Here is a 26,043-nt window from a genome sequence, read left to right as displayed (position 1 = left end):
TGCACTGCTTGTACACGCCGAAGTCTTCGCTGGTAAGTAAATTTAAACACCTTGTGGGGACTTTTTCCACTGAGAACTTACCAAGCTGAATACCTCCACATAGGCCAACCTGGAAATCGAGACCAGAACCATAAGCCCTGTGTTGGTATGACCCCCTTTTTCTCCTGTTCACTTGTTTACCACCGGAAAATTTGGCCACGAGTGACATAAAATTATCCGCATGATTACTAGTGTCGTTGGTAATTAACTGCCCTGATTTGCGCACAAGCGGCTTCAAAGCCAACTCAATTTTTTCTAGGCCAGCATTTTCTTCGGCACTGAAAGTCTTCAGGTGCCTGTCAGCAGCTTCGCAAAAGTAATCCCGGCATTGTGCGTGACTCCCAAACACATGCTTAGGTCCATTTTTCAAGTCATTAATTAAGGATTCAACGCTATTTCCTGTTGTAGAATTATGCGCAATGGCTCCGCGAGCTGCTTTTTTTAATCGCAGAATTTTTTGTCTCGTTAAAATGGCTTTTAAATCGGGCCCTTCGTCAACAATTTTAAATAAAGCTTTGGTGTAGCACTTGACAGCATGATTAGCGCATTCCATTTTTTTTGACATGTCTACCTTATGGAACTAATTTCCTCACTTTTTTCATTACAGTGGAGTCGCCATCTCCAATAAGGTAATGATACTCCAAACCATGCAGCTTCATGCTAGATCTAAATGCATTGACAACCTTATCGGCTTCCATAGCCCCCGAGGAGGAATTCCAATTTTTATAGCATTTCTCACGAGTAGTCGATTCCCCTATTTTTTCTAAATAGGCGCACATGGAACAATATTTATTTCTAACATCCAAGTGAAGCAACCTTTTAGTGCGATGCCCAATCACACATTTATCAGCCTTACCTATCCTAATTTTTCTTCGCATTTTCCGAAGGTTGCCTTGTCTATACTACGCATTCCTATGGTAGAGAATGCCTCCTCTAAGTTGGCATGCCCTCCTCCTGTTGACATAAACCCCCAAACTGCACTGTCTGCAATTTTTAAGGAAGTATTTACGTTTTCCCCAATTTTCTCCTCAGTTTCCACATCTTGGTGGCTGGGTTCGCTAAATACTGTCCTTTTCAATTTACAAAAAGGACACTGAAAATCCAAGCGCCAAACAAGAGATTTTGTGGACGTAGACAATAGTCTGAAATATCCATTACTGCTTAGTAGGCACGTCGTTCGATGGAATTCAAGATATCGAATTTCTCTCAAGAAATGCTGTCTGTCAACGATAAATCTCCCATTAATCAGGCTGATTGCTGAATCAAGACCCGGATTATGCACTTCTTCTGTACTTAAGTCCAATGAGTCCCTGAAATACAAAACAAATCCATATGTATTAAAGCAATAGTAAGTACTATATGCAGCAATAATAGCATATAAAGCAGCTTAGAAAATTATAAACTAAGGGTGTGCTGCAATTCCCAGATGGAATTATATCATTGAAATAACGTAATTAATTAACTTTGAGTTCAGCACGCCAAATGCTCAAAGCTACAGCGAACGTGAACGGATTCAAGGTATTTATTAACCTGGGGTAAAAGTATTCTTCTTCAGAAGGTGATGTATCCCGAGAGTATTCTGTCCATCGTGCAGCGAAACTATACGAATTTTCGTCTCAAATAACCTCTAGGGAAAAGCTTTCATTGAATCTGGCGCAAGACAATACTTCATAAAGGCGTCTTGGATGGGTTTGAACTAGTAGTGAATTGTACTTAATTGCCAAATTTTTAGCCATAATTAACAAGGCTAAAATATTATTTTCTAGCAGTGTCCCTTGTGCATGATTGTGTCCGCTAGAAACGAAGTCTTTATCACACAGAAAATAAGGATTCTTCATTGCGTTTAATTTGCATCAAACTTGCTAGCAAAAGCATACGATGTAATTTATTCATCCCAAATAAAATGTATTCATGTATGTCATCTAGCGTGTCAAAAGTATTGTGAAAATTATTTCCCTCTTTGCATTTCAACCTAACTCCGATCGTGTTGTCAAGTTGGACTAGCCATTACGTGGAACGAATCCTCATAACAAGACGCTCTGAGCCATTCATGTAACATGATCCCACACTCCGGAATATGAGCTGGAGTTTGGATCAGGTGTGTCGACTGCCTGACGCCAGTCCCCCTGCCCTCGCTATTTCCCCTCTCAGTTCGAGCGGCCGCTGCCGTTGCCAGCCCTAGTGCGCAGTGAGACTCACATGCCGGATAAATGGGAGGATATGTGGTCCGTGTGGTCGCGCAAGGCTCGTGCGAAGTGCGGTGTGTGTGTGTTAGGAAGATTGGTCTTTGTCTCTATAATTTGAAGCATACAACAGCGGGATGGACTAAAATTAAAATAAAAGATACTTAATTTGAGTGGAAGGAAATTTTATCTTTATCTTCTTATTTGACAGGCCAACCCGCGGAAAAACATAGATTTTCGCTAAATTGTCGTCTGCGCAGTTAAATTTGTCTCAAGATCAAATATGAGACTTTAAATGAAGAATATCAGACCTCAGCGGAGGCTACTTTGAACTTGGTACGCGAAAAATTAAGTTTTTCCTTCAATAATATCGGAAGCGTAGAACATAGAGAGAATTATCAACCAATCTATTTTCGTCCGCCCTATACACCTCCCAAATCCCGTCTATTCCAAAGCTTCACAAAAGGAAGTCCGAATACGATTACCATGCGTTATAGAAAATTAAGTATTACTCAGGACATAAATTTATTTTACGGATATTATTTCTAAAGAACTTTACGGAATATGAGCCTGTTTACCGTAAAGAAGTGGAATTCTAAGAATAATTCTAAGAACATCCTTTGGAACTTAGATATGGTACTTATTCTACAGCAACAAAGTCGATTTTCTTTGATTGGGGTATGTGATTTTGTAATGGAGAATGATTTCATAAGTATTAGAAAAATTCGTATTTAAACTATTACTCAAAGAAAAAATGTGAAATAACAGCTGTATACTTACATTAAGCCTTCAGAATTCAAATGATGAGTTGGGTCTAAATATTATGGATTATCTACAGTGGTACTTAATTTCCTGAAAAGTCGGTGGATAAACGTTAATAAATATTAAAAATTGGCTACAAATAGATAATAATATATGCATTGTATTGCCATATCTGAATACTCACTTCACTCGCCACTTCCTGATACTTTATGCTGACCTCTTCTTCCTCTTTGCCGACAGGAATAAGGCTCCCTTTTTGCTGCGTCGATAGTCCCTCTTAGAATTAGTAGTTTCCATCGATAAGCTTTCTTGTTTGACTCAGGCAAAACCAAAATTCAACAATGAAAAAAATTAGCGTCGCATGGGCACGATCGAAGAAAGTGCGACCAGAATCCCCAGCCGAAGAAATCGAAACTCGATAACTCTCTCGGAGTTGTCTAGAAGTGACAAGATCACACGACTGCAAGATGCTACTTCTTATCCTGTGCGCTCCTGAGTCGTTCGTTACCTCCCTTTAAGTCCATCAAGCAGCTCAAAGCTTCGAAGAAAGAGGGAGGACGCTCCTTCCCCTACCCGACCCCTCCCCCTGCCGTGCTACCGCTGCCTCCCCTTCCTCTTGCCGAGCGATCAAGTCCTTCTAGTACCCTCACCTCGCCGCAAGCGACGCCCTACGACGGCTCCTGTTTTAGTCATTATTATTCGGCAATTTATGACTTAATGCATGTGTATTTCTTGGTTTTAAAACTCGCAATTGACTATTAACGTAGCTGGGTATTTCCCGTTGTGATTGGTTTTTGCTTAACACAATGCGTTCACTTAATTCCTACGTGTTAAAATTGCAATTTCCACTTTATGTAAATTTGGATAAGCTAGGGAGAACATATACATTAACTTTTATGCAATGGCGAAGATTTCACTCCGATATTTTCATTATCACCGCTTAAATTAGAAAACGCGTTTACCGGGCAATCACCTTTCGCCTTAAGTATCAAATGGACGTAGTTCTTTTGATGACTAGTCTTTTATTTTACCAGGCGAACATCTATGAGTTTCTTATAAAAATTGATGAGTTTTTTTATCAATTAATTTCCAGTGGATAACACAATTTTACTTAGCTAATAAAATGAAGAAAGCATGAACGATAAAACGATAAACAAAAACTAAACCTACAAAAAGTACTGTTAATGAGTTTATTTATGTATTGTTTCATTTACAAGGAAAACACAATTTTACAATGCTATTCAAATGAAATGGGATCAATGAATAAAGCGATGAACAAAAACTAATTATACAACAAGTACCTTATAACTGTTGCTGAGTTTATTTATATATTGATTTATTTCCAACGCATAACACAATTTTATCTTACTAATCAAATGAAGAAAGCATCAACGACTAAAAAGATAAAAAACCTAAATCTAGAAAAAGTAATCACTTCACTAAAATAAGTCAGCAATAATAAAGTGACTCCATGCAAGAAAAATGAGTGCATGATGTTTGTGATTAGATAGGGGAATAAGAGGGAGTATTTACAAAAATGTTCCGAATAAATGAGCTATAACATGTGTATAATAAGCTACATGGAATATTATCCATGATATTTATTACAGGTCATAATTTTTGTTTATTCAAAATATTTACTTTCCCATTTTTATTTAGTAGACGAAATGAATGAAGTGATATTTATGGCACCTTTGTTTATTTCGTGAGTAGGTGATTCAAATTTACCGGTGAAAGAGGTTTTAAAACAAAGGAGTATCAGTAGTTTGAACGCCATCTTCTGGCGTAATTCGGAAACTCGGGAAATGGTGGCAGGCGCAGGAAGCAGGCATATCCCATCATTCCTTGCAAACTTCCTATATTTATAAAAAAAAGCTCTACCGGTTTCAAGCTTTCTGGTCATAATCAAGATTTAACAGATGTTGGAACGGAGTTGGCTCTGTTGCGTCTTGACAATGGGTGGAAAACGTCAGAGCTTTTGCTAAATATTGTGTAGAATATAACATTGTTTATTTTTGAATATATATCATTTGGCCATTCGTCATGAACCATTGATTTGGTATAAGAGTATCCAATAGTTTTTGATGGGTTGCTACATATTTAGTGTCAATTTGTTAGAAACTCAGAATAGCAAGTAGCACTTATGAAAGAATGAATGTTGAAAATCAAAAAATGCTCTATTTTACTGATGCAAGTCATTACTGGCGTATTATTTCTTGGAAGATACCTCCCCTTGTAAAAGCATCTTTCGTAATGTAGCAACGGATTCTGGCGGATTTTCTGTGGCGTTTTGAGTATCTAGTGCAAGTAGAACTTCCTTTGAATATTAAATTTGAATATTGGATAAAGTTCTCACAATATAAATGCAATTTTCACCTCGGTTTATTTTCAAACCATCTTCAGGGCTTGAAATGGAAAATAGTGTGTAATTTTGGTACATAAATTTAAAGGATATCAGCAATTTTTTTGCAAAAATATTATAAAAAACGAAATATTCAGTTGTAAAGTATCAAAAAAGAAAAGGTTTGAATTTTGACGTACCTTTTTGCAGTGTATATTGATGGTGTCTAGGGCAATAAAATTCATATTTACCTGTGAATTATGAAAATAAACTAAAGGTCAAAACGTTGTCCTTTCAATTAAAAGGCCTATACTCCAAGATTTTAAGTTCACACATACTGTATGTAGGAGTAAGAGAAAGGAAAAAAAAACTCATTCCATTTAACTCCTTTGATGCTTACAGCTCTAATTTACCAGACGAAAGTCAAGGAGTAATTTTTAGCTTTTGATGAGCTGCTAGGTACCTATTAGCTGATATAATTTGCACACTAGCACGATTTTGTGTAAAATTGGTGTTTATTACTTAGTTTCTCAGAATAAAAACAATAGCAATGATGAAAAAATGAATATTGGAAATTATGAAATGCTGATTATTTCTATGAAGTTTCCTCCCCTTGCAGACGCACATTTCGTAACCTAGCGACTGATTTAGGGTATTTTCCGAGTCATTTTAAACATCTAGCGCATGCAGCAATTCCTTTGATGAGCGTGCTTCTATTTTTCCAAAAGAACCTCAAAGAGTATCGTATAGCGTTTGATGAATCGCCCTATTAACCTATTAGCTGATTTGCAGACTATCACGATTTTTCGTAAATTATTTTTCATTCCTTAGATGCTCAGAATGAAAAAATAGATGTTGAAAATCATGAAATTCTTTTCTCGTGATCTTTACCAGTTTAAAACGCTAAATATCTCTTTTTACGGAAAATTTCATAGTCATCAGAATAAAACTGCGATATTTCTGTTGACAATGAAAGTCTTCCGTAAAAAATTGGTTTTCGCGAAAACTCAATTGTAATCCCTTATTTAGCATGAAATTTTCTGAAACATATTGAATTGATATTTATATGCAGTTATATTGTTTGCTTCATAATATTTCGCTATAAAATTAGTAAACATGTCAGAGTCAAATAAGAACCTCAATAATACTCAAGTCTTTTATGTTTCAATAACTGCTTTTTCATACGATTTTCGGTCTCTGCAATGTTATCAGGCTTCTAAACATGTGGTTTGACATGTTTTTTTCCGCTTCAGCAGAACCATGTCATTATTCATCCAGAATTGGTTTGAAATTGCACCTGTCTTTCTGCACGAGTGTTAGTTAAAATTTTTATTTTGTATCTTCCCTTTAAGGTATTTAAAATTCTGATAGAATGGATTATACATTATGCCAGATTATTTTCGTTCTTTATTAATTTAATTTTGTAGTGATGGAAAGACACATCCATCCTTTACAGTTGTAATTATTATTCTGTATCTGATTTGGGTGAATTAGCGCTAACGGATAGTGGCAAGAAATGATATCTCTCATTGAACGAGGCGAAAGTCCGCTTAGAATTATTCATTGGCCTATAAACTATCAGTAAAGAATATAAAGATCAGGAGAGAATCGTAGAGCAGTATAAAGTAAAATATTTTCGATGCATTATTTTCGTAAGTGTAGGATGTTAGAGATTTTTAAGTAAAGTATCTTGACATTTTTGTAGAATTGTGATTTAAAACGTGTTTTATGACAAGTATCACTAATTGTACGAGCAGTAACAGAAAATGTATGCATGACTCGATAAGATGATGATGAAATGAGCAAGCAATTCTTCCTGTATGAATTCTACTTGCTCCGTTATGTGGAAATATTAACAAAAAATAAGTAGATACATGAGCACTGTAAATGAGATCATTGCATTGAATGAAATAAGTTCTAAATATTTCCCCAAGATGATTGGGTGTTGACGAAATCATCCTGTGGATATCACGTTCATTTCAATCACCTAATGCTGTAAATACATTCCATTAAAGAATTTCTTGTCTGTAATTAAACCGTTCTTGAATGAGATTAGTTCTAAATATTTTCACAAGATGTTTGGGTGTTGACGAATTAATCCTGCGGATATCTTTCCACTATCCACACTATTTTACAATTTCCACTTACCACATATACCACTTTCACTTCAATCACGTAATGCGGAAAAAATTCCTTTACGCAAGAATTTCTTGTCCGTCATTAATCCGTTCTTGTATGAGATTAGTTCTAAATATTTTCACACGATGTTTGAGTGCTGACAAATTAATCCTGCGGATATCTACCACTTTCACTTCAATCACGTAATGCTGTAAAAACATTCCATTAAGTAAGAATTTCTTATCCGTAATTAGTCTTATGATTCGAATTGTTTGGATTAATTATTTATCTGATGGGTATTTACGCAATAAATTTGGTTCCATCATGCTCTCAGGGCACGTGTAGTTAATGGCCTCTTTTCATTAAGGCCTCTTATTAAGGGTGGATTTTAATTTTCCCCATTCTGAGTGCTTTCATTGTTATGAAATTCAATGACATATTGAATCCATTAAAGTAAAAAAAATACTGCAATTTTTTATTCTGCAATAAATTTTGGGTGCTTTTTTTTGCTGAATATGTTTACATTTTATTGCCTTCTTTGTATTTTTTACTAAGTGTAAAATTTAAGTATTTTAAATTTAATTTAAATTTATTTTTTATGTAAAACTCGTTTCCTTTCCTGTCAAACACATTAGCACATAAACTTTTATCAAATTCTTAGGGTTATACCCTCTCGTCGAATTGTTATGCTGAAATTGAGTTACTTTTTTCTGTCAAAAGACGTTACTGATGTTAACTCCGCGATTTTATAAATTGACGGTATGCTTTTCGGTCCTACTTGTTCTTTTTTTAAATGTAGTTTATTGTTTTACAATTGTAAAATCAACCAACCTACCTGGTATTGCAATTTCCCCACTGTGAGAAAAAAAACGAGCTGTATGAGAGAATATGCCTTAAAATAGATCAATAAGTATAAAAACACAGTAGTTAAAATATTTTGAAACTCAATTTCATGATAAGAGGAGAAAAAATAATTTTTTTAATTGGTCTCAAATCTTTAGATACATAGTTTTCAGTCCGCCAACCTCTCCGTTAATGGCCTACGAATAACAGACGATCATTGACAGTGGGTTGGCTGATTTTACGATTTAAAAATTATTAGTTAAAATAAAATGAACATTACAATAATTAATTGAAATAGGTGATACAATGACAAGCTGTGCTAAAAAAATTGAAATATTGAAGTAAATACTTATAATTTTCCACGATTTAAAAATAAAAGTCATCGTAGATTAAAATCACGACGTAGTTATCATTCATTTATTTATTTTAGTATTGAAGAATTTCTCTCCATTGGGCTTTATTCTTCGGATTTTATTCATTTTTTTTAATTATTAAATTACTATCAATATTTGATATCTGCACCAAAAAATATACAGCATTCAATTCACGAAGTCAACTTTCGTAGCCTCTCTGTTTTGAACGAGTACTTCGTCGCGAAAAAAAGATAAAATGCGACCGTTGAAGAGGGAGTGAAGCGTTTTCCCCAAGTTTTGTGACCCTACGACCTAACTCTTTGAACTCATGAGCTTTTCATGAGCATAGAGCCAAGGGAATAGGTGACCTCGCTTCGCCTTTGTGGTCAGGCAGAAGCTGATCTCCCGCCAGTGTGGGCTCCTCGTGTCTACTTCGGGCGCTAGACTTGCCGGAAGCCCAAGAACTGCGGACCCAGGCGTAAGCCTTCATTCTCCCTAGAGACTTGAGCGTCTTCTCCTTCTGCTACACGGGTCTGGCCCGCTCAGATACGGGGCACTGCCAGGAACAGGCTTAATCGGGCTTGCGCAATTTCAAATAGTGTCTCCTTGGAGTCTCCCTTGCTGGATTTCGGCTTATTGTGCATAATACTGGGAGTAGTGCGAGGTCTACTTCTGGAGTTGCTTGGGAAAACCTACTTTTTTTCTTTGAAATTCGCTGATTTCTGTTTCTTTATGACTCTAATGCACAAAGTTTGATTGAAAATTAAAGGCGAAAATCCCTTGAGGTTTAAATTTAAAGCAGAGAAAGACGATGGGTTGATTGCTAATTTTGGGGGTTCATCTTTTAGATGAAACATGATTATTGCGAACAAATTACGTTTTGAATTAAGTAAAAAATGAAAAACAATGTAGAGAAATAAGGTAGTTAACAAATAATTTAAATAAGTTTTTTCCCTACCACACGTTACCAAAAATATCTTATCATTTTATTTAAATTCCTTTATCACTTTTAGTGGAAAAAGATTGGTGCAGTAGATCATGGCTAGCAATTAAAGTTTGTTTGCATAAAACAACCGCTTCTATTATCCTCAAGGATAGATGAGCTTGTAATTTCTAAAAATTTACTGCACAAAAAGTACAAAACTTGAACCTATGGCGATGTTTCATTAGTGATGAGTTCACAAGGTTTCATGGTATGCGTTATACAATTATTCTTTCAATAACTAATTGTACATACGAAGACGATGATAAAAACTTAAGTTGTTTTTCAAAATTTTGGTGTAGTTTTTTTTAAATATTTTTTATTTTCCTATAGTCATAAACATAATATGCATGGATAAATAATTATTAAACTAAAATATGTCAATGAATAACCTGTGTTAATTATAAATAGTGGTTAAATAAATTGCATTATAAATGTTAATAGTATAAAAACCAAAACAAAATCAGCGACCGCCCTTCACGGAGTATTAAATTCGGTGTGAACATAAAGGACTTCATGTCATACATAACTTGTTGTCCCATGGGGGTCTTTATCAACAATTTCCCACCCCCCTTCCCACCCCAGTTTGTCCGTGATTGATTTTTCTTACGGGCCCATCATCATGACGGAGAATATATTCCAAGAAAATAGCTCTTATCGTTTTCATTTGCTTCAAAAAACTTTTCTTTCCGAGACCTTATCGTCAATAAAACCCACTTCCAACCACTGACGTATTCATACAATGTATACAATAATATGTCTTTATTCGGGCAAGGTTAAGACAAATAAGTCTCCTCTTCCACCTAACCCCTGGATAGCGTCAATGCAAACATATTTAAAAAACGGTAAATAAACGTTTAAAATACAAAAAATATACAATATACACTATTAATGAAATATCACACAAGTTAAACAAGTGAAAATTGTGTGTAAGAAAAAAGATATGCTTGTGGGAAAAAACATTAGGATAAGGGTGTAGTATCTTTCAGAGAAAAAAACCACTGCAGGAAAACGCGCATACAGGAAGGAGGGCGTGAAAAACCTGCAAAAAGGTACTGAAGGGAAACTAATGTCATGTTACATGCAAAATACAACGTAGTTAATGAGGTACATAGTATCCACAAATATTGCACGTGCAGGTAAGGCATAAAATATAACAAATACATACAATCAGTGATAGTTGGCAGAGTGATATTTGGCATGAAACAGACGAGATACGACAAAAAGTCATGGAATCGATCCCCGCCAAAATCATATGAAACCATAGCAAAAATAGTCCAAACTACATATCATTTATCTATTAAAATGTTGCCTACTGCTCCTGACTCTACTTTTTGGGGACATTTGGGCGTCTTTTTTCAAAAACTTCATTTTTGTAATGCAATCCACGTAATACGTCGACAAGCCATTTTTCAGACCCTTCGGAGCACTTTCAACATTAGCCAAATCGTAAATTTTTAAATATTTCATGAATTTTTAACCCAACAACGGAGGGAGAATCGGTATTTCGTCTTAGGGTTGAATAAAAATAGTTATCGCTGACAGAGTGACCAGGAAAGGCTGCAGGTCCTTTCTTGGGGGTCCCAGCTAGCTAAAGGGAGTGTTTTATTATTACAGTATTCTACCGATTAAGGTAGGTTTCCATGAAGTACTAAAGAGGTGATCTGGGAGCCTCCCTTTCCTTCCAGCACTGCCCTCTTCAATTCACTTTAAGGCCTACTCTCTTTCAATCTATCTAAAAATCCTATTCTTTTCCTTCCCCTCCCTCTTTTCCCCAACATTCTACCCTTAAACACCATTTTCAACATCCCCTCACCGCTAAGCACTAACTCCATCCATACCTTCTGTCTCCTGCGTATCTAATGTAAAAGCTAGGGAGTGTATATATCTTTATTTTTAACCATTTCCATCCAACTTATTTTCAGCGTTGTACCTGGGCGCCGTATTTAAAAAAACCAATTCTCCTCATTTCTCCTTTATTTAATGTTTATAATTCAATCCCATAAAGAGAGACACTCCTTAAACAGGTTACTTTGGTGCCAAAGCTTACATAAGTCCGCAGTAACTTTGAACGACCGAAACTCCGTGGCCGCTGTTTTTTCCTTATTTTCTCCTTCCATTGATAGCTCATTGCTCTTTCTCTGTCACGTTCAGGATATCCATCGTGTCCCTTATGACTCTCTATGATATTTGAATTTTAATTGGGAAAGTTGGAATGATGGGGTAATAAATATGGTAGTACGGGAAGAGAAGGGCCTCTCGCTTTCCATGGAAGCTATTCTGTACGGTATTATGGTGAATACGGTGTGCTCATAGGGCTATCGGCCATAAATCGAAATACTGTAATCTGTCACTTCCCACGTTCTCTAAATATTCTTCGAAAAATTGGCAAAGTAACCTCCGGAAACTCTGATAATAGGCCTATAAACTTTGAACCCAGACTCATAGAGTCATTTTATGTCTTCAGCGTAGTTCTTTGTCTATTTTATAACGGTTTAGCTCCTCGTTCTTATGAGTATAAGAACGCGGCTCAGTATGGATTTTGTGCAAGAAGTGTGTTACTTATTACTTTTTTGTAATGTAAGAAGTAGTTCATCTCCAGTTTTATGTTGCACAATTACTTTTTCTTTACGAAACGAACAGGGAAATTTTCGTTTAATATTCTCCCTTGTTGGGATGTATCATCAGGGTTCCCATTCAACCGTGAATAAGCTGTGAATTTGCTCTACCGTGAAAACAACCTGGAAAAAGCCGTGAATATCGCCATGAAACCTTAAAAATATCTCAATCTTGATAATAATACTACGATTGACTGATCAAATTCGATGTGTTAATCATGTTTCATGGTCAGGCACGCGCAGACTCTTAGTCCACGCATTTCTCTACACACGAATATTCGAAGTGTAGTAATTGCACCGTACTATATGACGACACATTGACCGATATTTTCCATTTTAATGGCGGAAGTCTGTTATTTTTTCTAAGCGTATCAATTTCAGCGATAGATTGGGATGTACTTGTATTCGAAAAAGGACGAATAAAATGACTTGCATTTCTAATGGACTCAGAATGAACCATTTACGAAAATTATCTGATTTGTAACTCGAAGTTCGGTTCCCACACAAAATTAGGGCATATGCCATATGCTTCGAAATATGAGTTTGCCATTGTAATCTTACTTAAGGAAACATTTCTACGGCAAATAGGCTTTCAATTTATGGCTATAGCTCTCAATAGACACCGTCACCTCGTTTGAATTTATGTGAATAATAAAGTAAAAGTGAAAATAACGTGTTTCTGCGGGTATTCATTTTGTCTTTATATATTTAAAACCAAGTGCATTATATGAAGTTGATTTTTTGACTTATTACATACTACAAACAATTTGAATAAATATTTTCCGCGATCTCAGAAAGATTGGGTAAGGGAAATTTGGTTACTGTGCGGTAATAACAACGTGCGCAAAAAACAATCGCTCGGCGAGGATTTAAAAAAGGACTTCCGGTGTTCAGACGGAAGAAGGTACAAAGGGCATTCGCATATTAAAGGAGGCCATGGTATTCGGCGTCCGGGCAAGAGCGCGGTTGGGTTGGGCCTTTAGTTGGCCCTAAATTTTCCAAACGTTGACGTCTTAACAGGTATCACTTTTCATCGCTGCGTTTACATTCACGGCGTATGTCGCGTACGTTAAGTTTTACTTAATATACGGCCTGTGATTGTCCTATAAACGGACCATGAATTTGACGAGATGGAGACCGTGAAAACCCGAAAAAAACGTGAAAACTTGGGGAAAAAACGTGAAAACCTGGAAAATAACCGTGAATTTCATTATTTAGGTAGAGTGGGAACCCTGTTCATGGTCGTAGCTTATTTTGGAATTCATCCTCCGCTTAATTGCTGCGGTTGTTCTCATTATTGCTTTTGTCCGTCCTTAACAAGACTAATCGTTAGGGACACAACTATCATTCCGAAGATAGAATTGAGGAAAGGTTAATTTGATAAAATTTTAAAGTTTAAGTTAAATAATTCTATCCTTAAAATGACGTTCTTCTCCTTTGGTCTCCAGCCTTGAACCGGAGGAAAGTCTTGTGCGTTCCTATAGCATCTGAAGCTGCACTAGTGGGAGTAATTTATAATTACTTCCAGTACGGGCACCCGTGATAGATAGGTCGAAAGGTAGGAGGCAGACGAGGGGTAGTTCACTTGATGGAGTCCCGTTAAAAACTCTTGGAAGAGACGTGAGCATAACAACCTCTTTCGTGGAAGCATGAAGCTCAATCAAACGAGCCTTGGATTTTATAGTGGTAACCGTCGTGCGTAGGTGGTAGCGAGGTCGGCAAGGTCATCGATGTCCGAATCATGCAAAATCCTTGCAGAGATTTATGAAAAGGATGTAGACCTTAATATTGAATTGAAGTCCAATATGCTGTGTACTAACCCACCTTAAGCTGTTGCCCTGTAATGGGTAGAAAACCGGGTGTTTCAAAATGAATAGTGGGTTTTGAAGGCTATCTAATATTTATTGAGCTAAACTTATAAATCATACATCAAATAAAATGAATAGTGAATAGTCGAGTAATTGTTGTAAGCGCTTTCTAACGGGTGATGACTGAAACATTGAGTTGACATGCGCATTGTTTCCAGCAAACAAAACAGTTTGAGTTGATCTTCCATTAGATGAATTACGTATTTATGGTTGCAATTTAAGTGTAATAAATATAATAAAACTATTGAAACTCGCAATTATTTTTGAAAAAGTCCGGTATAATATGGTATATATGGTGTTTACGAGTAGAAGGAGGAGCAGTGGGGAGACACTAAACAACGTTTGGGAAGGACTCGGATATCGTCTTGACGAGTGCTATGTTACTACGTTTACCGTGTGATCTTTGATACTATCGGTGACTAACGGATCGAGGCGGAAACATTAGGTGCACATGCATATTGTTGCCAACAAGCTAAACTGCTTGAGTTCCTCTTTCATTTTATGTATCATTTAAAGCCGCAATTAAATATTTTAAGGCGTTAAAACACCGCTATTTATTTTGAAACTCCAGATGTATTACGCCGTTCGAGCTAGAGTAAGTAATGGATCGCGACCCCGCGGGGGTTAAAGTCCCGGTGAAGATTAAACCACCTTCATCATTATCTTAGCACATACATACATTGAATAATGCTCTTAGAATATCGCACTTGGACCATGAAAAGAAGCTGTGACCCGAAACCAGCATATTCCTACCAAATGAAGTTGTATCTCGATAAGCTGGCTGGCCACATTCACGAAAACAGTGTCGCACGCAACGAGCGAACTAATTAATTAGATTAAATAAACTAACGGATGAAGTTCGCCATGAAAAAATATTTGACTTGGCCGGGATTCGAACCCGGAAGCGCGGTTTTCTCAGGTTAGGTTAAAGAACAGGAACCCTATTGACGTCAACTCATGAAACTGAAGCCGTAAGAGGCTAAGTCAAATATTTTTTCTCGGCGAACTTCATCCGTTATTTTATTTAACTTTGCACCCGTGCGCGTGCCTGCGTACAAAGTCACTTTTTGCTGCAGTGCTTTGTAATTCGTTAAAATTCCGCTTGAAAAACCTAACTACTTTTCCTTCCTTCAAAGCGTGGTTTTCTCAGGCTAGGTTAATGAACAGGAACTCTATTGGCATCAACTCGTGAAACTAGAGCCGTAATCGCGTTGTTTTTAATATTTTAAAGCGTAAAAATATGATATTCGTCTATAAACACCCAGTACTAAATTACTTTACGGTGTTCTCTCTTTTCTTTGCAGAAGACGACCCAGCTGCAGAGCATGGTGGTGCGGCAATCTCTTCTCTGGGCGTACAGCCTCATGCTGACCAACAAGACTTCGGCCTCTTATCCAGCACAGTTCCCCCTCCCCCCTCCCGCGTTCACCACGGTCGCTTCGTCCCTACCCCCCTCCTCCTCACCCTCTTCCTCCTCCTCCCCTCCCTCCACCCCCACCTCCACGTCGCACCCCGGCGTCACCCACTACGAAGACCCGTCCACCATCCTAGTATACGTGGCGCCACTCAACCGCGAGACGTCCGTGGACGGAAGGGGTATCGAGTACACTCTCACGTATCCCAACAAAAGCATGAGGTAAGCTTGGATTTACCAAACCTTAAGGTCAAAAATAAAATAGAAAAAGATAAAAAAAAACACGCTTTTTCTAGAAGCAGTAGGAATAAAATACGCCAGAAAGTAAAAAAAAATATGATTTTCGTCACTCGTAGGATAAAGCGCGGGTTCAGTATTGCGTGCCAATCCTCGCTCACCTATCAATGTCTTCTAAACTCATTTATTTTATTCTCCAAGTGATGAAAAGCGTATTTTTATTGCATTAAATTCTTTATTTTGAAAAAGCGTGAATTTTATATTTTAGTGATGAATCATTTAATTGATTAAACTGGAGCAGCTTAAAAAAACTCTGCCAAGAAATTTAAACTAGCACCATCTATTGAGAGCATTTTAAACTGTTTTACTCACTAAAAATATTGTAAATTAATTGGAGGGCTATTGAAAAAAATTCAAATATCTGAATATTTAATACTGCCACAAGAAGCAAGAAGTGTGCAAAATTTCATGCTGATCCGACAATGGTAATTAGGTTAAAAATCAATTAAAATTTTCCATCGATGAAACAGGCGTACGAAAAAAGTTATAAAAATTCGTGTAAAAATAATAGGAGTAATAACGACTGAGAATTTCCCGCACGATGCAAGATTGTGGAGGTGTGCCTTTGAGAATGATATCAAAACCCGCGGATCATCAGGATACACCTTGTTAAGAAAAAAAAAAGATGACCAGAACCACGTTCCCCTTGTATAGTACGACAAATAAGATTTTTCGTCGTTTGACAGCGCCCTCATCCGCACTTACTGATCAGACGAAGTCACAATCGATGCTAGAACGACTCGTCTTCCGAGTGAAGCAGTCAATCGGACTATCCCTGTGTCGCAAAATTATGGAGCTCCTGTAAAGTTGACAAACTCGGAATGAAATCGCTATTAAACCTTTCTCTGACGTACTTACTCGTCATAAATAGACGCAATCGATGTCATTACACATCTGAAACATTGTAGAATCATTCTTCGTGCGGAAAGTCTACCCAAACTACCGCAACTTGCTTGTAAGGTAAGTAATTCCGTGTTTTTTCCCTTGAAAATTTCATTTTTCATATTGTGAAGCCAATGCGTGACATTTAAAAGTTGTCCCAATGTTCTCTTATACCAGATTCGAGATAACATCACTAAAATCCCGGTTTTGAAACTCTTTGTAATCACCCTAATTTTACTGTGTCTAAACCAGATGTGTAAAGTAATTTTGTTTGGATAGGTTCTAAAGTATTATTACCCCCATTACCTTCACCGTTAGGTAGCATTCTCCATGGAACAGCTCCAAGGGTGGGCTGTTGCCCTTAAGAATCACACAATAAGTGTCGTAGCCGGTTAGGCTAAATGAACACTGTTTGGAAGATAACGTAGTGTAGTCTAATTTAAGTATACCGGGACTGGCCACGGTGATAACTGTACGGGAGTCACCGGCAATGCACATATTGTGCGAAAAATCCACAGAGAAAAAATCATTGACCGGGATTCGAACCCGGACTCCTCCATTTCCGGCTGAGGGATCCGGGTTTGAATCCCAAGGAAATTATTTTTTCCTCTGAGGATTTTTCGCACAATTACTTAGTCGTTATTTCTTCAATTATCGTGACCATATTTGGAAAGTTGATCCAGCAACTTTTGAACCTTACGGTACAATTAAACTTCGTTTTCTTATATGATTGTACAATTTCATGGTATTTTTCATTGAGACATTTCAGTGGGATTTCCCACTATTCCCACCCTGAACATCATCCCACTGAAAGTTCTGGCAAAATATTTTGTGAGTGTCTATTTTTCTGTCTCTATGTTTTGAAATCAAGTAAATATTATTTATACATGTATGTGTCATCGCTAGAATCGTTTTCTTCAAGATTATATTGTATAAAATCTCGAAGAAGCGAAGAATATCGGCAGTCTTGACCTCAGTTTTGATCCCCTTTCCTCTTTCAGCTATCCGTACTGGTTCACCGATAAGGTGCAAGCTTTTCTCACGACCAAGGAATCCCTGGTGGCCAAGAATAGATCCATAAGGGATTTGGAAGAGCCCGAAATGGAGGGCAAGTCGCTCCAATGGGACAACGACACGTCATCGGAGGGATTACTGTCCTCGTTCGCTCAACCTCACGTCTCGCCGCACCAGGATATACCCTCCTCGTGGTCCATTGTCGTCTTCAGGAATCTCGGACTGTTCCTGCCCCAGAGATACGTCGGAAGGTCAAGGTCAGAGTCGCAGTAGGTCCTTCTTTTATTACTACTTATCCTCCCCAAGGGATTATCCGAAATATTTTAGTAGTTAATCATTTGTAGTAGCAAACAGACCTAAGTTAACATTATATAAACGCTGTTTCCTTTACATGGGGCCAAAGTTATTTCATTTACTGCCCGCTAGAATTTAAAAAAATAAATCCTCAAATGTAATGCTAAGACTTGCGAAAAAATGGCTTTTTTCGCAAGAAATAATTGAAAATTTATTTTCATTTTATTTATTTCAAACTTTCATGTATCATTTACTGCATTATTATTTTTTTAATTGGCATATATTTTGTTATTTGGTGGTGGTTCAATTCTGGTCCTATGACCTTGGGGACCACCTAAAGCTCCTTCTCCTTGTTGTAATTGTACTCAGATGTAAAAACAAAATGTAGGAGTAAATAGATTATTATTATTTTCACCTTTTAGTAAATTTCAGTCCACAAGGAAAATCTTCGTTCGGTTCCACACGATTTTTTTGCACGTCCATAAAGTTTGAATCACTCGATAATTTTTTCCGTCCGTCGGAATGATAGCTCCAGCAAGAGGCTTTTAGGGACCAAAATAGTGATCTTTTAAGCCATCATTATCTGAATCTCACGGTCATTTCCACTGTACTTTTTTCCATCGCTTGTTACGTCATTTTCGGTAGTTACCATTAGTCATTTTAGTTTAGTTATTTTAGTCATTTTCCGTAGCCGTGCCAAGGTGTCTGCATAGAGGAAGCCCTATTCCATTGCGTAGAATACTGATTTCTGTTGCTATTTTGGTCTCTTTTTAACTTTTCAATCGGCTTTTAAAAATGTCCGCGGCGCGGTGATGAGTGCAATGCTATCCACATTTTTCCAATATTTTGCAGGAAGGTCTTTGCAAATGCGAAGAATAGCATAGAATAGTTATGAATTAGATGAATCACATCATTATGAATGAATGTTTCGGCAGATAACCTTAATAATATCTAATTTCCCCTTGAAACTCGGATCAATTTGTCTGTCAGTGACGCGAGTGGCGACTTCTGTAAACTCATGTAATTGCGCGGTGGGTGACAACACGTTTTGAGGCCGACTTGATGATCCTCTTTCGTAATATTCGTGGGCAGTGCGTTCAACAAATGTCCACAACAAACGTCCAGTCACAGAGCAGCCATGCGAGTGACTTCCATTTTTTTGCTGCGTACAGCCCACAGCTTTGTAAATTAATTGCAACTTTGCGCTCTGATTTTCAATTGTTCACCTGTGATTATGAATTTAGTGCTGGTAGTCGAAATGAAAGGGCACCGCATGACTTGAGCTAAGATTATTGTACTTATACTCCTACTTGTCACTGTATGCCTTAAAATTATCTTAGTATTATGGATTCAAGTGTTTACTTTTAGCGAGTGATGGAAAAAGGGTTAGAATTCGATCCCTCGAGCTATCGCGGAAAATGATCTCGTGATAGGGTCATTTTTTCGGCCATCATTTGAGCGTTTGCTCGAGCTCTCTCTCCAAAAGAAATGAAAAAATGATCCTGTGGTGCAGATTTAACATTCGACATCTACCAGTCAACATTGAAACCTGATGATGATTACAGTTCGGCGAAGCCATGGCCGGATAGTAAAATGTTTAGGTGGAAGTTGTTGAAGATATTTTTCTTGGTTTACATGAATTATAGATTCCACAAAGTTACGCCTGATATCTCGTTACTTATTTTGACTAGGTATTACTTGTATTCCAAGTAGACAAGTTCCATTTCCTATGGCCCAGTGTTTTCCCTAAGCTATGGTCCATAATGCACAGTAGTGGATAAAATAAACTCGAGGGGGGGGGGCGCAAAAGATATCTTGAGTTATAAAATTCGAGGAATCAAGCGAGATGGAGTGGAATTGATTCATAATGAAACACTGACTTGCAATTTTCCACAAAAATAAAATTTAATTCGACTCGAGTTTCGATGTTACTACATCATTTTCAAGGTACAACTGAGAGAGGAGAAATGGGGTGGAAAGTCCTCAAGGAGGTGGCTGGAATGGGTAGAATTGCACGCCTTGCACTTTTACCCATTCCAGCCTTGAGTCGAATTAAATTTTATTTTTGTAGAAAATTGCAAGTCAGTGTTTCATTATCTTGAGTTTTACTTTTATCCCGATTAAAAATAATCAAACCCCATTCATAGTTTAAGAAAATTTTAGTTAAATTTATAACATACATATTCAAGACAATGCCATCTTATGATATAAAAAGTTATAAATGTGGTTCTGCAATGTTTGGCAATACGGGCGTGGCCGCAAGGTGGGGGCGCGTGTCCCCTACGCAATGCCCCCCCCCCCCCCCCGCCGTCTCTATCCGCCACTGATAGTGCCCTGGGGATTGCAGTTAAATCCTCGTGGATGCGACATGATGTTTAAAAATGAACGTATAAATAACACGATAGCTACACAGCAAAAGCCTCAACAACTGCCCACCGAATCAAATCCGCTCATCTATTTGCCCAACAAAACGAATCCCCTCAGCTGGCAGTAGCTGGAGCATAAACGCTCAGCTCTAATTCTGTGCTCAGGCTTCTACCAGCGGAGCGGATTCGATTTTATTGGGCTCCTAGATGAGCGGATTTAATTTGGTGGGCGTTGTGCGTTTGCGCAGTAGAGGTATCGAGTATCAACAAAAAATATATATTTATCTTAAACTGATATTGGGGAACTATTTTTTTTCGCTCGGCCATACCTTTGTGTCGCGATTTATAATTTTACGGAACTGACAGTATTTGTTAATATAGTTAGTTTTCATATTTTTAATATCTTTATGCATTTGAAACTTTTTAGTTATTCAAGGTCAATCAAACTGCAAAGTTAAAATTAAGGTAATGTCATAGAATTCCTCGAACCTTGGTAAAATCCATGATGTACCTACAGATAACATCCTATTTTCTTTCAGCCTATCATTCCAAAACCGTGGTCTATAGAGCTGTGTAGGAACGCCGCGATAATCAGTCCTATTATGGCCATGATATTAAAAGTTTTAATTAACTTCATCAGAATGGTAACATGAAATTCTGTGCTGAAAAGGTTTTTAATATTCACGTAGAGATTTCAATCGTTTTTGCTTCACTCGAACCATTTCCTTGATTTTAAATATTATTTTGCTTTAGCTCTTTGCTTTATACGGATATAATACTTCTCCTGTTTTTTTATGTTACCAGGGTTACCGTTTCCTTGTGTATACATGAAACTTCATTATACATGAGTGCGCTTTCAAGTGGAAAGAAAATGAAATTTTCATAATTTCCTTGTGTTTAATTTCCATCTATCAGCCTGGAGAACGCTTTTAAACGAAAAGTTTTTGTTATTGTTTCGCAAAATATGTTGCTTTAAAGGCAAGAGTTTCCCCTTAACTGCGTACTTGAAAAAGCGGAGCATGTTTACCTTCGTATAAAGCCTATAATGAAGAAGAACCGTTAATTGTCTACCAAAATGTTTAGGCTGTTCCTTTAATAAAAAAATATCGCTTCCTCGGATATAAATGCCATCACTGGATAGGAAGGATTAAAATTGGGTGCCCAAGTTCATAGTTTAGAGGACCGCATTTCCTTCCTTCTATTTTATGCAGCTCTCGATTATTTCCCTTTTGTATCGTAATGTATGCTCGTATTTGATTGTAGCCTTAGAATAGAGTTGTTCTTGGAGAAGTAAGAAATATCTCAAATTACGGTGGAAAGAAAATAAATTCCCTAAAGCCGCACTCTTTGCTGGTCAATGAGGTGATGGGGTGGGAAATTGAAGTCTCACGACAGTCTCAAGACAGTAGGGTGGTACAAAAAATTAATCCGAAACCCTATGAAACAAACAATCGCGCAGCTCGCGCACTTGCGGAGTCTGAGCGTTATTTTCCTAGTTTTATACATTTTTTTCTATTTCTTTGGTGTGAGTGGGTCACTGGTGTAGGCGGAATCTTCCCAAACCTGAGTGCGTGTGTGATTGAGACCTACGCGGAAATTTGTTCCTTTGAGCAAATCTGCTTGGTGAGTGAGTGAGTCTGCGTGATTTTAGCTTCATAGTTCATCGGTCAATCAGCTTGCTTCGATTTTTTATGGGGTAGGTCAAGGCGTGGTTTTTAGGTTTAATTTCGTTGGTATGTTCCTAGGAATCAAAATATCAAGTTTCGATTAGACACTGACCACAAGTTACGCGCATTTGATTTTTGAAAGGTATGATTCAGCCAATTTATCAATTTTACAATTAATATTGAAAAATCATGTATTTACAAAAGATTCTCTGACAAATGAAGTTTTTTTGATTATGAAAAGTGTTAAGATAAGTTTGAGGCCCCGTACTTCGTACTCTGTTTTTCAAAAATGTTCCCCCTAATTTTAGACCCCCCCGAACGAAAGTCCTGGCTACGCCACTGGCTTAAGTGGCATTGACTAGTTGCACAGGTCACTGACGATAGTGTCGGTTGGTTGCTTTTGTGATATGATATAAAACCATTTTTTCTCCCCAGCGATGGCCAAGATATCGAATACGAGCTGGGGTCGCGGGTCATCTCGTTCGAGGTGGGAGGTCAGGCGGGTCACAAGATGCACAAGGCGTTCCAGAAGACTGCCCACTCCGTCCCGCTGCACCCGAAAAGGCGTCAGTCCCAACCGGTAGCCTCCACGCTCACCTTCAACATCGAGTTCTCGCTGACCACTCCATTTCCCACCCCGACTCCGCCCACTCCTGACGCCCCCAGAAGGCCTTACTGGAACGTGACCTGCGGCCGACTGGTGACCGGAGGAGGCGCGGAGATCAATGCGGCGGCTCCGCCATCCCTCCGTGGACATTCGTGGAAGATGGACGCTTGCGTCGCGACACCGTCGCCCGCGATCGCCGCGGCCGTCGCGTCCTGGGTGTCCGGCCGCTATAGGGCCTACCTCTGGGGTCTGGACATGGAGCAGAGTTCTGGCCGGAGCATGGTCGTAACTTGCAAGTGCGAGAGGCCTGGGACCTACGCCGTCCTGCTCACGATGAAGAAGCCAGCGGTGAGTATCGGGAGGATGTGGTCCTCTATTTTTTGGGATGCATCTTTATAAAGCCAGGGCTGGATTACCTGTCTTGGTAAGCTAACCCACTCAACCGTGATAAAATTTACAACCGTGATTTAGCCGTGAGTTTCGTACACCGTGAAAATACCTGGAAATAGCCGTGAATTTCGTCATAAAACCTGAAATATCTCTCAAACGTGATTGTAAAACTACGATTGACCGATAAAAAGAAATATCGATCGTGTTTCAAGGTCAGTCACGCGTAGACTCTGTTTACGTATTTAACTACACACGCAAATTCGAAACGCAATAATTGGTCCGTGTTTCATGACGATGCATTGACCTTAATCACGTGGTTGGAAGACCGGTAACCGAATTGTTCATTAATCCCGGCGAGAAATAAGGCACTTCTTCACTTCCCTGCCACCCTGCTCCCTCCTTTTTCCCACTCACAACTTTTAGCCAGCCCTGAATTTTGCTAACAATAAGTGACGTCATAAGAAATAACACTCTCATTGCTCCGTTTGCATTAACGGCTTCTATTCCGTTTGTTGAATTTGTACGATACCTCCACGGCAAAAACGCTCAACAATCAATAACCGAATCAAATCCGCTCATCTAGTAGCCCAAACGAATACGAATTCGCTCAGCTGGCAGAAGCCTGAGCAATGACGATCACCACCGAAGTTTGGAGAATAGGAGTTGAGCGTTTGTGGATAAATACATATTATTATGTATATTTTTTTTATATTTCTTGTGAAAGGTGAAAAAAGAAATTTATTTTATTTTGTCCATAAGTTTACTTTGTTCTTGTGTAATGTAAGTTATTGTCACGTATAGGTTTCATAAGAATAATCTTTCAGAAAATTATATATGCTTTGTTTTGTTTTCTGGCCTACCTTTAATTTTTAATTCAATTTTTTAAGGAATTTAATTTTCTTAAGGAAGGTAGCTTCAACGCTGGTTTTTTTTTACCATTGAAGCTACCTAAAGCTCCTCTTTATTTTGTGTTGTTGAAAAAAGGGTACATTTAAGTTGGACTAATAAATTCATTCATTCATTCATTATGCTGAGCGAATCTAGTAGCCCAACAATACTAATGCAGCTGAGCGCCTTCGTATTGTTGGGCTACTAGATGAGCGGATTTGATTCGGTGGGCAATTGTTGAGCGTTTTTGCAGTGGAGGTATTGTTTAGTTTACTTGCGGCCGGTGATTGTTACGTGAGCAATATTTCTACCAAAAAATGGCTTATCAACAGACCGTGAAAACCTGGAAAAAAACTTTAATTTTATAATTTAATTAGAGTGGCAACCCTGACCCATCATCACCATCATCATTAGTCAACAATCCTAAGATTTGTATGACGCAGTTCTCAATTACTCTTTCCTATCCGCTATCCTTTTCATAGCGACATATTTCTTCTCTTTACATCGTATATTACCTGCCGTATGTAACTCGTTGAAGGCCGTCCCTTGCCCTTCTTCCCTTCCATCTGTCCTTCTACGATTGTTGTCATCAGGCCATCATGCCTCCCAAATAAGTTATCCCATCTTTACCTTAAGGCAGTGGCGTGGCCAGGAAATTTGTTCGGGGGGGTCCAAAACCAGGAGGGAAAATATTTTTAAAATAGGGTACTAAGTAGAGGGTTTTAAACTAATTTTAACACTTTTCTCAATTGAAAAAACTTCATCTTTCAAAGAAATTCTTTGTAAATTCAAGTTTTTTCAATGCTTTGGTTTTCTCTTATGAAGTAAAGTAATTGTGTTTCCATATTTTTATGGGGTTCGAACCCCCCAGACAACACCCCTCGCTACGCCACTGCCTTAAGTTTTTTGAAGAATTCTCCTTTCTCCCACTCCTCTGAACTCTTTCTCCGTCGGAGAATAAAATATCTGAAGCTTTCCCAGCGTGTGCTTACCAGTGGGCGCCGACTCCATGGGGCCTGAGGGGGCCCGAGCCCCCTCAAAGATTCGTTTGGGGTGGCGGAGCCCCCTCAATAATTCAAGAAAATAATTAAGTTATATTATGCTTTGTGAAATAACAAAAATGTATTGGGGATTTTTATTTCCCATGCTTGACGATAGTTACCTTTTAAAATAAATTCAACAATGAGTGTTGAAACAAATAATTATAAGATTAAGCAGGTTAACTTGTTAACCAGCTGAATCAAGTGTTGTGAATCATGGAAGTGCGTGGTGCTGCGACACACTTTCAATTTAGCCTCTTCCTGGGGCAAGACCTCCGATATGGGCCCCACCAATATTTTTTTTAAGGCGGCGCCCCTGGTGCTTACTAAATTCCCTTTATCTATTACAATTGATATATTTATGGGTCGGGTTTTCGAATCTCCAGAAAAACAATATTTATGCGGCTCTCAAGATGAATACAGCCTTTCTTAGGCGTAGTGTGAAGCTTGTGCGAACACTCTTGTGATGCATTTCATGGAAGGCGTCTGAATACGCTTTTGAAAATCCTCAAGGGATACTGAACGGGTTTAAAACGTGAATGAGACCCTTCAAGTTTTATCTGCTCGGTCGGGAAATGAGGGCAGGCTTCGTCGTCATGGAAACGCAGTGAAGTAGAACGGAAGGCGGAGTGATGAGGTAGGTGGATGCTGCTTGCGTAATTTCATTGAAGATGATCTCCTTGGTAATTTCAAGGTCCTCGCCGTTCTTTAACAATCCGCCAGCGTAATTTATACGTAAAATGTCCAAAACAGCCCATGTTCCGGGGTGATCCCTTAGGCTAGAAACAGGTATCTGTGTAACGCTATTTTTTTTGTGCAGAGATGAGGGCACGACTATGGGTTCTTATCAGAGGCGCTTCTCTTTACGAAGTGGCTTTTACGAGAGCTTCACGGTGGAGTTTTTATGATCTTGGAATACATTCAGTCCTTCCTCCACGGCACGCAGTTTATTTCAAGCTCTCTTCTCACCCTTTGCCTTGAACTCCTTCCTATGGTATATATTGCAGGAAGCTTATCGTCCAACGAAGTTATCATTTTACGTTCTGAAAAGAGTTATTTAATGCTCCTTGAAATGAA

The 26,043-nt window shown here is 38.2% G+C and overlaps 1 protein-coding gene and 1 long non-coding RNA gene across 2 annotated transcripts in view; one reads left to right on the top strand and one right to left on the bottom strand.

The window, feature by feature from the left end:
* Window positions 1-26,043, top strand: part of LOC124167632 — a 481,758-nt gene that overhangs the window by 437,805 nt on the left and 17,910 nt on the right. Inside the window, exons 14-16 of the mRNA XM_046545612.1 lie at window positions 15,412-15,743; window positions 17,702-17,971; window positions 22,477-22,996. Coding sequence (XP_046401568.1) covers window positions 15,412-15,743; window positions 17,702-17,971; window positions 22,477-22,996 — 1,122 coding nt within the window. The remainder of the gene's footprint in view (window positions 1-15,411; window positions 15,744-17,701; window positions 17,972-22,476; window positions 22,997-26,043) is intronic.
* Window positions 588-3,870, bottom strand: LOC124167778. The gene is made up of 3 exons (XR_006866761.1): window positions 3,169-3,870; window positions 3,003-3,074; window positions 588-1,349 (listed from the first exon to the last, which is right to left on the bottom strand). It is a non-coding gene; the product is annotated as an uncharacterized LOC124167778 (long non-coding RNA).

The sequence above is a fragment of the Ischnura elegans genome, chromosome 11 (genome assembly GCF_921293095.1).
Source record: "Ischnura elegans chromosome 11, ioIscEleg1.1, whole genome shotgun sequence".
NCBI classification, from domain to species: domain Eukaryota; kingdom Metazoa; phylum Arthropoda; class Insecta; order Odonata; family Coenagrionidae; genus Ischnura; species Ischnura elegans.
The sequence above is the reverse complement of the archived record's forward strand: the minus strand, read 5'-3'. Positions and strand labels throughout refer to the sequence as shown.